The 12,704-nt window shown below is 40.8% G+C and overlaps 1 protein-coding gene across 4 annotated transcripts in view; it reads left to right on the forward strand.

Annotated features, from left to right (window-relative positions):
* The window catches only part of Trappc8 (trafficking protein particle complex subunit 8), an 81,519-nt gene extending 76,490 nt beyond the window's left edge, over nucleotides 1-5,029 (forward strand). For all 4 annotated transcript variants that reach the window (XM_075969242.1, XM_075969243.1, XM_075969244.1 and 1 more), the window contains 3 exons: nucleotides 1,068-1,213; nucleotides 2,843-2,932; nucleotides 3,948-5,029. In XM_075969242.1, the coding sequence (XP_075825357.1) occupies nucleotides 1,068-1,213; nucleotides 2,843-2,932; nucleotides 3,948-4,182 (471 nt within the window). In that variant the 3' untranslated portion in view covers nucleotides 4,183-5,029. The remainder of the gene's footprint in view (nucleotides 1-1,067; nucleotides 1,214-2,842; nucleotides 2,933-3,947) is intronic.
* The last annotated feature ends 7,675 nt before the right edge of the window (nucleotides 5,030-12,704 follow it).

Raw genomic sequence — 12,704 nt, forward strand, 5'->3', positions numbered from 1 at the left:
GTGTAGCACCACAAGGTGGTGGCTTACCGGGAAGATTCTAGTGTACGTCCATCTTGGGCTGGAGCTTCATCACATCTGCCTCAGAGAGGAGAGGCATGGCGATTGCCTCACTTCCTCCCAGCATTCTGTTCTGTTTACTCCGCCTACCTAATTTTCTGTCCTATCAAGGGCCAAGGCAGTTTCTTTATTAACCAATGAAATCAACTCAAAACAGAAGACCCTCCCACATCAGAGATGTCTTTATGATTAGTGTTTGATAATTTTTATGCTTCACTTTTTTATAATTTTAAAATAAATTTATATTTTTTAATAAATTTTTAAATGATTTTTATAAATTTTAAATGTTTTTTATAATTTTAAAGTAATTTTTGTTTTCACTTTCCTCCTTTAAGAAAAAACAATTTAGGGGACCTTATGCAGTAGCTCAGGCTGGCCTCAGTTTTGTGTATAGCTGAGGTTGACCCTGAATTCTTGATTATTTTGCTTCTACCACTTCAAGTGCTGGGGAAACAAAATATGGGATTATAATGGCACCACTGTGCCTGGTTTATAGGGTGCTGGGGCTTGAACCCATTCATGCCAGGCAAGCACTGTACCAGCTGAGCTATCTCCAGTACATATTAGCCTTTGAGTAATATATTTGAAATACTAAATCTATGAGATAAATGAATATGTTTTCAAGATGGAAATTTTTTGTTAATTCTTGATTCTCAGCTGTTAAAACAGCTGTGGATAATTGAATATCCACAGCCTAAGTACTGAACAGTTTTATTGAATGAAAATCACATCAGTCATGAAAATGGTTGGTTATGGGAGCCAGTGTTACATGTAGGAAAGGTATTAAAGTAATTATGTAAGATCATAGAGCTAATGTGTGGAGTGGTTAGGTAAACTAGTGTTTATCTCAGGTTATACTACAGATGACAATAGCTGCCAGTTTAAATAATAGCAAAGAAGAAAAGGTACTTCATGATTTAGGTTCTCTTCACTGTTTTTTTAAGAGTTTGAACATACTGTGATTTATATAAAGCATTATTTCATTATTAGTCTTTATTGTTTATCCTCAGGAGCCGCCAGAAATGGAACTATTAAAGTTTTTCAGGCCAGAAAACACTGCAGTTTCCACAAGACCATCAGTAGAACAGCTTTCTAATCTCATTAAAACAAGTCTTCACTACCCAGAGTCATTTCATCATCCATTTCATCAAAAAAGGTATGGGGCTTATTTTTGTTAAATTTCTTATATACATGTACAGATACCCATTCTTTAAAAGTTAACATTATTTCAGTAACAGCATTGACCCACTTACCAAAAGAAATTTAAAATAATATTGAGTCTTCCATGATTTAACCTTTACTATGATTAGTTTTTGTGTCTGGTGTGTTTGCGCATGCATGTGCAGGCTCGCATAGACACACAGCTTCAGTGTTACTGAGGATGAATGTTGTGTCTGGTGTGTTTGCGCATGCATGTGCAGGCTCGCATAGACACACAGCTTCAGTGTTACTGAGGATGAATGTTGGCCCACCCAATTCTCAGATGTCAAAAACTTTCTATTTGAAGTGTTAAGTTTTTTTCATAAAGTCAAGAACTAGAGGAAAAGATTGTATCATTTTGTTTTAGATACAAATCAAACCTATAGCATGACTAACAGTGGAACTCAGTTTTAGACTATGTCCTTCCCTTAAGATGTTTTTACATCTGTTGTGTGCGTGTGTGCATTATGTGTGTTGTGTGCGTTATGTGGCATTCACATGGAGGTCAAAGGACATCTTTTGGAAGTTAGTTCTCTCCTTCTACCACGTAGAGCTCAGGTATGAAACTCAGGTTGTCAGACTTGGCAGTAATCTGAGCCATCTTGCAAACTAACTCCTCCTGGAGAATCTTCAAGTACTAAATATCATAGGGAATGATTTATAATTTTGATAAACAACTTTAATGTGTAAACAATGTTTTTAAAGTAGAAAGTTCTAAGCCAGTCAGTGGTGGCCCACGCCTTTAATCCCAGCACTCGGGAGGCAGAGGCAGGCGGATCTCTGTGAGTTCAGAGAGAGTTTTAAATCTGATGACACTTCAAAAGGTTGCCCATTTGCAGGCATAAAGGCATAGAGTTTTCTTAGAACCAGTGTGTCTATAACAATTGATGTTTAAAGTTTTGGGGAAGTCACCCTTGGTAGAGATGGGAGAGGGATGTATGTGATAGGACAGAAAAGAAATGGTGAAGAGTGAGCCGAGGAGAAAAGCATATCTTCAGAAGGCTGGAAAAGAGCAGCTAAAGCAGGAAGACCAAGATGGCGGTGATGTCTCAGCAGCTGGAGGGAAAAAGGGACTGACAGTTCAGTGCTCCAGAAAGGTCTGGTCGTAGTCAGTGGGCCGTGATGTGAATTGCTCTGAGGACTGATGGGCAGCAGGGTGCATCTCTTCTTTCTAGTAGCATTTTAGTAAGGTGTGAGTAACTTAGCATTTGAGGAATAGATGGGGCCTGAATAGTCTAAGTTCCTGGGGCTTGTTACATACACATTTGTAATTTAAATGAAGGAGAGGCTGCAAACTAGAAACCTGCTCTCTGGGGCATAGCGCCAGCACAACCTAAGCCACATATGTATGCAGGAAAACACTTTAAAGTGTACATTCTGATATTTAGTATGGAGAGATTGTATTAATGTATTTTATTTACAAAGTAAGTTACCCTAGAATGATTTTGTGACTCATTTTGTTTTTTTTCTTACTTGAATTTGATTTTAAACTTGTGTTTTGTTAAGTATTTTTGTGTTATTTTTAAGAAACTAGTTTCTAAGAAGAAAGTGTATGACTAATGGTTTGTTTATCTTTGTTCCACAGCCTTTGCTTAGTACCAGTCACCCTTTTACTTTCTAATTGTTCTAAGGCTGATGTGGATGTAATAGTTGATTTGCGGCATAAAACAACAAGGTGAGAATTTATTTTATGAGAGGCTGTTTAGTAGCCCAAAGTTTGGTATTATTTAAAGCAGTTCAGTGTTTTGAAATTATGCAAATCACTACCTAACATGGATAAAGTTAATTCAAGCAGTGTTAGATTTGTTTATATAGTGTCAGAGAATTGTTACAGAGCTATTAAATATCGGAGGTTTTTTCCCCAACGTGAAAATAATACTTAATAAGAGTCTAGATTATATTGCTATACCCAATACTCCTAGAACCAGCAGGTTTGTCTCGGGCGTTTTTGTATTAGGAAATAAATCTCAGGCTGAAGAAATGTTTCAGTGGTCAATTACACTTGCTGCTCTTGTGGAGGATCTGTGTTTGGTTCTCAGCATCTCTGTGGTATCTTACAACCATCTGTAACTCCAGTTCCAAGGGATCTGATATTTTCTTCTGGCTCTTCAGGTACCAGGTACACACATGATTCAGTTACACACATGCAGGCAGTGTATCCATACACATAAAGATAAGTAAATTAATCTTCAAAAACACAAAGGAAAAGTCTTATTAAACATATGCTTAATGTTTTCATATTACACCCTAGATGGTGTCTTAAAATCTGAGCGCATAGGAGCCTGCATGTCTGCATATCACAGACTCATTGAGTTGTGCTATGGTGCTGAGCACTAGATTGTTCCTACTTCCTAGTTTTACAACGTTTACGATTATGGGCATTCTTTTACACAGTTATTTTTTTGTATGTGGATAACAGGTTAAGAGCTCAATTTCAAATCAGGTTCCATTGTTTACTAGATGCCATTATGGGCATTAAATGAAATAATCTACTTTTAGCATTGTTCCTAGAAAATAGTAATAACTGTTAACATATGGTTGATTGTTACGGCAATAATGTTATTAATAATAGTTCGTTTCATAAACAATTCCTAGAAATAAAAGGATTTGATGAGAGATGTTAGTAAGATTTTAGAGGGGGAAAAAACATTAAAAAAAATTGACAACTTACCGTTTCCTTCCTCCTCTAGTCCAGAGGCATTGGACACTCATGGATCATTCACATGGCTTGGACAGACACAGTATAAACTCCAACTGAGAAGTGAAGAGTCGCGCAGTTTGCAACTGAAAGCATGCTTTGTTCATACGGGTGTTTATAACCTTGGGACTCCAAGGGTATTCGCCAAGTTATCGGACCAGGTTACAGAATTTGAAACAAGTCAGCAGAACTCCATGCCTGCTCTGATTATCATTAATAACGCATGACAACTGAGAGTCACAGAAAGAGTCCGACTCTGTGGGATTAGTCTTACAGCAGCGTTTGAATTACCCTCTTGTTAAGGAAGTTCTCTGATCACTGCAAAAATACTGGGACTTGGCACTTAGCTGACACACAGTACACTGGACTGAGAATAGAATTCCGATTCTTTCTTTTAAAACTGGTAATGATGTCCATGTTCATAATACAGAATTTCAACATATCCATACACTTTAACAAGCCGTGTCTTAAAAAAAAAAAGGTCGAAGTCTGCTGTTGCAGCTTGTAGAGTGGGTGTGACTCTGAGGAGATGGTTTTGAGGAAGGGAAGGCCTTGTTGGCAATACTGCCATTAAGCCATTCATGTGCAGTTCCCAGCTGTACTGTGAAGTTCTCTAGAGTGTTAAATACAGGTTTTCCTGCCTTGCCTCATGCAGTTCTGTAAGATCGGTTTTGGACTTTGGTTATGGCATTTGTATTTCAGTCTGGTATCCCAATGGCTTATATATAACTGTAAAAAGAAAAGCTTTTCTGATGCTTTGAACATAGTTTTGGAAAGAATTTGACTTTATTCCCTTACTCATCTCTTGACTGTCACACTATTTCCCGATAAGATTTTTGTCACTAAATCATATTCTTTATTATATAACTTTAACAATTAAGTTGATCTGTTTAAAATATAAATCTACTCAAGTTAAAAATAAGCTTTTCAAAAATGTATTATATTTATAACAAATTTACTGTAAATAGAATAAAGACATACTATTCACTGTATAAATTTATTAGATGCTTTTTTTAAAACCTGGTTTTGTGAGGACTTAATATATTCTCTATTTAAAATAAATGCCACCTGTGTACAGTAGGCACCAGCCTAGTTTCCTGTGAAAGCTTCATCGCCATTGTTCACAAATGAAGCATGGCCTTTGCTCTTGAAGAGCAAATGAAGTTTTTCTTTGCACGTGTCCTGTCCTGTCTGGTTCTGTATTCAGGTCTGTGTGGGCTGGCCTCATGCCAGTGGGGAGGTCATCATTGCTTCCTACACCTACTGTTCACAGCTGCATAGGCGCTGGTTACAGACTTCCTGTAGGAAGAAGTACAGCTTCTGAACTGAACAGAAAATAGCTCCCTAAAACAGTACCCAATTAGTTCTTACTGGTGATCAAAATCCAGAGCAAAATGCAGAGCTGGGAGATTGGCATTATGGGGACTACTGTGCCCAGAATGTGTTCCCTTCTGGAGTAGCAGATTTAATGTGCTTAGAAGGTAAGATGTGTAAGTCAGGAGAAATTATGTAAATTGAAGCAAACAGAGAACAAGGTGAAGTAGGGGAAAGGTAGCAGAACTGCAGACATGGTTGAGTCTGGAAAAAGAGGAAGAACATAGACAGTGTTAAGAGGACCTCACAGCTTTCCAGATGATTGTCAGATCATGGTACTTCTGTCTGAACAGCAGTCTCCACCAGAGGCAGATGTATTTCCTCCCTCCCCCACAGCCTGCAGTACTGGAACTGTCATTCGGGACCTCATGCGCTTAGACAAGTCAGCCCAGTTCCAGAAGAGTAGCAGTACTTAACCAACAGTGACTTCAGAACAATGAAAGAAACCAGTGGAATATCCGAAAGGGTTGAGTAGTGTGTTGTGTTTTATTTTTTGAGGCTGGTCTTATGTATCCCAGATTGGCCCTGAACTTAGTATATTGCCAAAAATGGCTTTTTTTTAAAAAATTTGTTTTGGTTTTCAAGGCAGGGTTTCTCTTTGTAGCCCAGACTGTCCTGGAACTTGCTGTAGACCAGGCTGGCCTTGAACTCACAGAGATCTGCCTGCCTCTGCCTCTGGAGTGCTGGGGTTAAGGGTGTGCACCATCACTGGCCGATAACCTTTAAGTTTTGACACTCTGTCTCTACCTTCCAGGTGCTGGTATTATAGGCACGTATCGCTGCACCCTGTTTCTGCAGTGCTATGGCTGGTACCAGGGGTACAGGAGTTGCCATAAATAAGAGGCTAAAAGCAAAACTGGTTTACCTGGCAGGAGTTTTAAATCCCCTGAACTATCCCAATCTTGTATAGGGAAAGGGTTACACTAAATAGAGCATGTGTTGAGAAAGTCATGCAAAGCCAAAACTGAGCCACACCACAACCCTAAGCTACAATTTTAAACCCAGCAAAAATATACCCTTGCAGAAAGGGAATTGAAGCATATTTTCAGACTAACCCAGAGCATTCAATTCAGGTGGCTGTAAGCTATTGGCAGCTACCCAAATTTCTCCATTCATTCTCCATATATGTATATGATCCCCACAGTAAAAGCGGTGGAGCCAAACCTAGTCCTCGATTCCAGTGTATCCAGGAAGAGGGTACCACCAACTCTAAATTTTCCAGTAGTGAGAATTCAGTACATAACTCCTGTGAACTTCTACTTGGAGCCTTTATGGAATCTGTAGGTGGAGACAGCAGGAATGTAGATAAACTAAAAAGGAGAGAGGTGAAGGCTGACCTGTTATCAATTCAGAGAAATGACCCTGGTGTATTTGGGGGACTCAAGCAAGATGAGACTACTTGGGAGAAAAGCAGACAGTGCAGGGCGAGAGGATTTCTTTCTTTGCAAGGTTTTACCATAGCCAAGGGATTCTTGAAACGAACCACGTCCACAGGAGGGCGCTAGAGTGCAGTTGTGTGTCAGTGCTGTCATTAACTTGCCTTAAAACTGAAATTAGTGTCGTAAGAGTTGATACTTGAGGGGAAAGGTGGGCAACTTTTGCTTTCTGAAGATTTTTGTTCAACACATTTTTTATTTTTGTGTTTGTATATGTTGCGTGTGTGCAGGTGTCCTCAGAGGCCAGAACAACCAGGGTCTTGCACCAATTTATTCATTCGTTCATTTTTGAGACAGGGTCTCATGGAGCTGACTAAGGACGACCTTACACTTCTGAAGCTTCTAGGTGTCACGATAGGTAGGTAGGTAGGTAGGTAGGTAGGTAGGTAGGTAGGTAGGTAGATAGATAGATAGATCGGGCATCAAGGTTTTCCACATCACCCATTTTTAAGACAGTACTCAAGCTGAGCATTGCAGTCACTTGACAGTTACCCTTTGATTTGCCAGAGGTCATCTTTTAAAACTTTTAAATTACATTTTAATTAATTGTGTGAGTTTGTGTATGCACATGCACACCCATGTACCATGGTGTGCTTGTGGAAGTTAGGACAACACGTGAGAGCTGGTTTTCTACCTCCACCATGTGGGTTATGGAATCAAACTTAACTTGATCGCAGGTATGGCAGCCATCGCCTTTATCAGCTGAACCTTCTCTCCAGCCTCGCATCTTTTCCTTTTTAATATATAATCTTTAGCCAACCTCCCTTTCCATTGTCCAAGGACACTCACCTCGCCCTATGGCTCTATTCTCGCTGTCTGTATGACAGTTTCTAGCTTCCACTGCTACCTCTGCCCCCTGGGCAGGCAGCAGGCTTATCTTCTGTATCTTTCCCCATGATACTTTGTACCAGCCATAAGCCAACCCCGTGCACTTTAAAAGTTCCCAGAGAGAGCCAATAATAGAAGTTTGGCAGTGAACCAGAATTAAAATGAAGACTTGGTAAGAAAATCTAGGTGTGAGTCTGTTTCAAAGGAAATGAAATATCTCCAATAGCACAGTTTTCAAGATTAAATAAGCCATTTCTGTCAACCCATTTATCCCAAAAGGCTTTCACCAGCTTATTGGAGTGAAGCAATTTGAACTGTATGTTATAAAATATTTGTAGCATATCATAATATGCTACAAGCAACCCTCTGGCCTCCACACAGAACAAGTTGCCAGCTTTGTAACATTGGACAGGAGGTATCTAACTCTTTCTTCCTTGAGGTGCATCTGTGTTCCTGAAGGCAATCAGAAAGCAAAGGTTGGGTGATGCTCTTAATTGTCTCCCCAGGGAGTCAGGTGTGTTCCCTGAGGCTACCCTTGGGCATTTAGGAAACTGTCTCGAGGAATATTGAGAGTGGCAAAAACACCTTGAGAACATACTTGTGGAGACTTGTGGCCAAGGGCCAGGGAGGATGGGCAGGGTTGGAAAGCTCTGGTGTGGTGTTGCGAGCAGGTCCAGGTGGTATTTGTTGGTATTCCACACCTGACAGTCATCAGGTAGAGGAGCTTGTTCTGCAGTCTGCATGTCTTTAAATGAACGACAAAGCAATTCCAGACTTCCCAACCCATCTGTAACTTCAGTTCTAGGGGCATCCGAAGCCTTCTCTATCCTGGCCTCCACAGGCACTGCATGCAAATGGTGCATACAAATTCATGCAGGCACACACACAAACACATAAATTTAAACCTTTAAACGTTATTTTTATGGGTCACTGAATAAATTTGTAGATATAAAAGATGTCTATCTCATATTTACATACACATGTACATGGCATTTTCTAAGTCACAAATGAAACTTTTAATTCCCAATGTCATTCCCTAGTTGATATAAAATTCAGAATTTAATCTTTTTAGTTAAGGTAAGCTTTTTCTTTTAAAATTTGTATCCTTATATTATTCCAACCTAGATTTTACTTGTTTTTTTTTCTCAAGGAAGAGTTGAAAATACTACAAAATGGGCTGGAGAGAGGGCTCAGTGGTTAAGAATACTGGCTGCTATTCCAGAGGACCTGGGTTCAATTCCCAGCATCCACACAGCTTACAGCCATCTATAACAGAATCCTTTTCTGACCTGCATGTGGTGCATGCACAGACTTGCAGGCAAAACACATGCACATAAAATAAAAACGAATGAACTAGAAAATAGACTGGGAGTGTGTGCCGAGCAGGTGCAGGGCTCTAGGTCTGATCCCCAACACCCATGCCACCCCCAGCTACAGAAGGAAAAAGCTGGGCTATTTCTCTCATAAATAAGAGGCAAAAGGCAATGCTAGTTGGCAAAAGTTTCCAATTCTCGTAATGCCATCCAATCTCTCACAGGGAAGGAACTACGCTAAATATAGAACGTTTTGAAAAAGCATATAAAGCCACATGGTGAATAAGAAAGAAACAACAAGCTGTGAACCAGGTGTCAGCTCCCCAAATAGAAAGCTCCTGTGAGTATATGGGTGCTGGGACCCAAACCAGGTTGTCTTCAGGAGCTGTGAGTGCTCTAAAATCATGGAGCCAGCTCTCCAGCCCCAGCAGTAATTTTTTTGTTGTTGTTGTTGTTGTTTTGTTTTTCGAGACAGGGTTTTTCTGTGTTTTGGAGCCTGTCCTGGAACTAGGTCTTGTAGACCAGGCTGGTCTCAAACTCACAGAGATCCGCCTGCCTCTGCCTCCCAAGTGCTGGGATTAAAGGCGTGCGCCACCACCGCCCGGCTCCAGCAGTAATTTTTTAAATTAAAATTTTAGCTAATGTACAAAAAAATGGGTTTCGTTGGAAATAGATGTTTTGAAATTAAAACTGCAGTCTTTAAAACCTTGTCTTAATTTACTTGCTTGGAACTGGTTATGAGGTTTATGCAAATGAAGGTCTCCAACTTCATTTGAATTAAATTCAAATTTTCACCTGTTAAACTCTAAATGCACAGAATGGTTGCTGTGGTCATTTTGTTGATCCCAACTGGTGCAGACGGGCTGCGGTCAGAACAAGATGGGCTGCTCCCCTCAAGAGCTTTCAGAATATGTAGGTTACCTCCCCAGAGCTTGTAGTGCACAATTCCACAGCCTCGACTTCCCAGAGATGTGTTTCTTTAAGCAAAGAGCAAAGAGGAAATGAGTTTGTTGTCTAAATTAATTTATAATGTATGTATAAGGGGTGGATTGGAGCCTAGAGGGTATCTGCTGAGGTGTCCAGGTTCTTGTATTCTAGAACCAAGAATTGGACCAGGGCCATGAGGATAGTTCCAGAAATAGAGACAGTTTATTGAGCCAAGAATGGAAGCAGGCTGAAGAACCAAGACAGGTAGGAGCTGTAATGACCTCCAGCATGGAGGAAGGTGAGCCCATGCGGGCCATCTGCATAGCATCCAAGTTTTCCTGTTTGGAAATCTAAGGGTTTTTCTGCACATGTTCTGTTTCATTACATGTAGCCCAAAGTGAGGGTGTTGGTCTGTTGGTCTTCCTCTGCTATTGGTTTCTGTGCCAATCTCTGATGCCCTGTTCCCTGTCCAGGTCTCATGCCACATAAAGGACTCTTCTGATGAGGACTTTTTGGTTTATCCTTTTGTTATCTTTTTTTTATTTTTAATATAGGGTCTCACTTTAAAGCCTTGGCTAGCCTGGAACTCACAGCAATCCTCCTGCTTCGGCCTCCCAAGAGCTGGCTCCACAGGCTTGTGTCACATGGCTAGCTTCTGGTGAGTTTCTTTTCTTAAAAAAGGATTTTTATATGTATGAATATTTTGCCTGCATGTATATGTGTACCATCTGTGTGTCTAGGCCTGTGGATGCCGGAAGAGAGTCAGATTCCCTAGAACTGAGGTTATGGATGGTTGTGAGCTACCATGTGAGTACTTGGAACCAAACCCAGGTCCTCTACAAGAGCAGCAAATGCTTTAGACCACTGAACCATCTCTCCAGCCTGTCTAGTGAGCTATGTAAACTATAGAATCGGTGTTGAAGAGACAGCTTAGGGGTTAAAAACATGTGATGCTCTTGTAGAACTCCTGAATTCAGCTCCTAGCAGCCACAGCGGCTCGCTTTCCAGCCTCCGGTAACTCCAGTCTGAGGAGATTCAAGGCCTTCTAGACCTCACAGACCCCTGCACTAAATGTGCACACACAGAAAGAGGGGGTAGGACAAGCTTATAACTCACTAGTGATTAACTCTGAGTCACCAATAACGAACCAGTGTGCATTAAGGAAAGAAATCAAAGCATTTCCTTTGGAATCGTTTAAGCAAGAGCAAGTCCAAATTTGAATTCTCTCCTTCGTGCCCCCTGTGTCTTCCGTCCTCAGTTGTATGAGTCTGAACCTGTCCATCCTTATGCGATTCTGTTGTGTGAGTTGTCTGTCTCTAACAAAGGGTTTGTCGAGCAGCACAGAAACATCACATGGGGAAGGAATGAGACACAGAAATCTTCAGCAGAGTTTTATACGGTTTTAAGTCACTGGCTCCAACTGACCAGATAACAGACATAATTATAGCCAGTAACTATAAATTATTGCTTTCAACCTTTATGGTAGATTTTAGGAAATCACTTTCAACGTCTCTGTTTTCTGCTTTCAGCAAATGACACACATGCATTATCTGGGTCAGGGACATGGAAGAGTACATAACAAGACCACAGCTGTGCATTAGCTTAGGTTGTAAAAGTTGACTGCATGGGAAATCCAAGGCAGATACGGTTGGTAGTTGCCGTGTTCTCTTAGAGGCTGGATAAACAAATAGTTTGAGTACACAGTAGACTAGCAGTCTTAAGTCTTAAGTGACCACAGGGTGTATTATTAACTCTGGCTGTGAAGTCCAGCAAAAATTCCAGTCTCCGGATATAAGAGATATTTTTAGGGTATTGCATCGCTTGAGGGGGGTATCTTAATTAAAATTAAACTGTAGAATCATGACTTTTTGTGGAATTTGATCCATTAGGTCTGGACTGGTTCCCCTAGGATTTGTTTATAAGAAATTTCCAGGTTATTCTGAAATCCTGCTTTCGATGGCTGTGTCGGTGCCAGGCAGGTGTGCAGTTTGGTTCCGAACCTGAGGAATTTGTCAGCTGCTCTGGGAAGAGGGTGGCGCCCAAATGGCTTTATGTCCCCAAACACCATGTCAAAAACAGGTGGTGTATTTGATGACCAGAGTAAAGCGAGCTGAGTGTCAAGAGTTGACTCATAGAGCATCAGAGTTTGCCTTCCTTGTGGTTTTGACACTTTAGTAAGTGAGCTACATTCTTCACTCTCTGTCATTTTCTGTTGAGTAGCCTACTTCTGGGCCACTGTTGAATCCACAGCTAACTCCGCCGTATGCTCACAGGGATCAAGCCTATGTAACATACAGGGCAAGCAGAAGGAGTCATGTCATTTAAAAATCGTACATGTAGAACTGGGCATACATGCTGTCACATGCTGAAATCCCAGCACTTGGAAAGTTGAGGCTAGAGGATCAGCATGGGGTCATCCTTGGTTCCGTAGCCAGTTTGAGGCCAGCCTGGACTACGTGAAACTTCTCAAAAAACAAAAAAAAAAAAAAATCAACTTGATCCTTTAGGTATTTACCACCAGATTCATTGAGATTCCCTTGGGAGGTAGAAGAGATAATTCATTTCCAAGGTGACTTTTTAATTTTTTTTTCCTCTTTGACTTGGTGATTCCTGTAGACTATTAAGAGAAGGAGAATGATGTATTTGTTACTGTGGTGTGGAAGACCTGTTTGCAAGGTGCTGACGAAACAGACCCTGTAGTGTAGGTCGCCAGCTGCTGCTCCTGTGTGCCAGGCGGTAAGCTGGTGTGCTCTGCGTGGTGTCTGATGCCTGATGGACTCCTAAAGGAAATCATGAGCTGGGTGGATTTGGGTTTGTTTGTCTGTTTATTTTTGAGACAAGTTCTTACAGTGTAGCTCTGGCTGTCCTAGA

This window comes from Microtus pennsylvanicus, chromosome 4, assembly GCF_037038515.1.
Source record: "Microtus pennsylvanicus isolate mMicPen1 chromosome 4, mMicPen1.hap1, whole genome shotgun sequence".
Lineage (NCBI taxonomy): Eukaryota > Metazoa > Chordata > Mammalia > Rodentia > Cricetidae > Microtus > Microtus pennsylvanicus.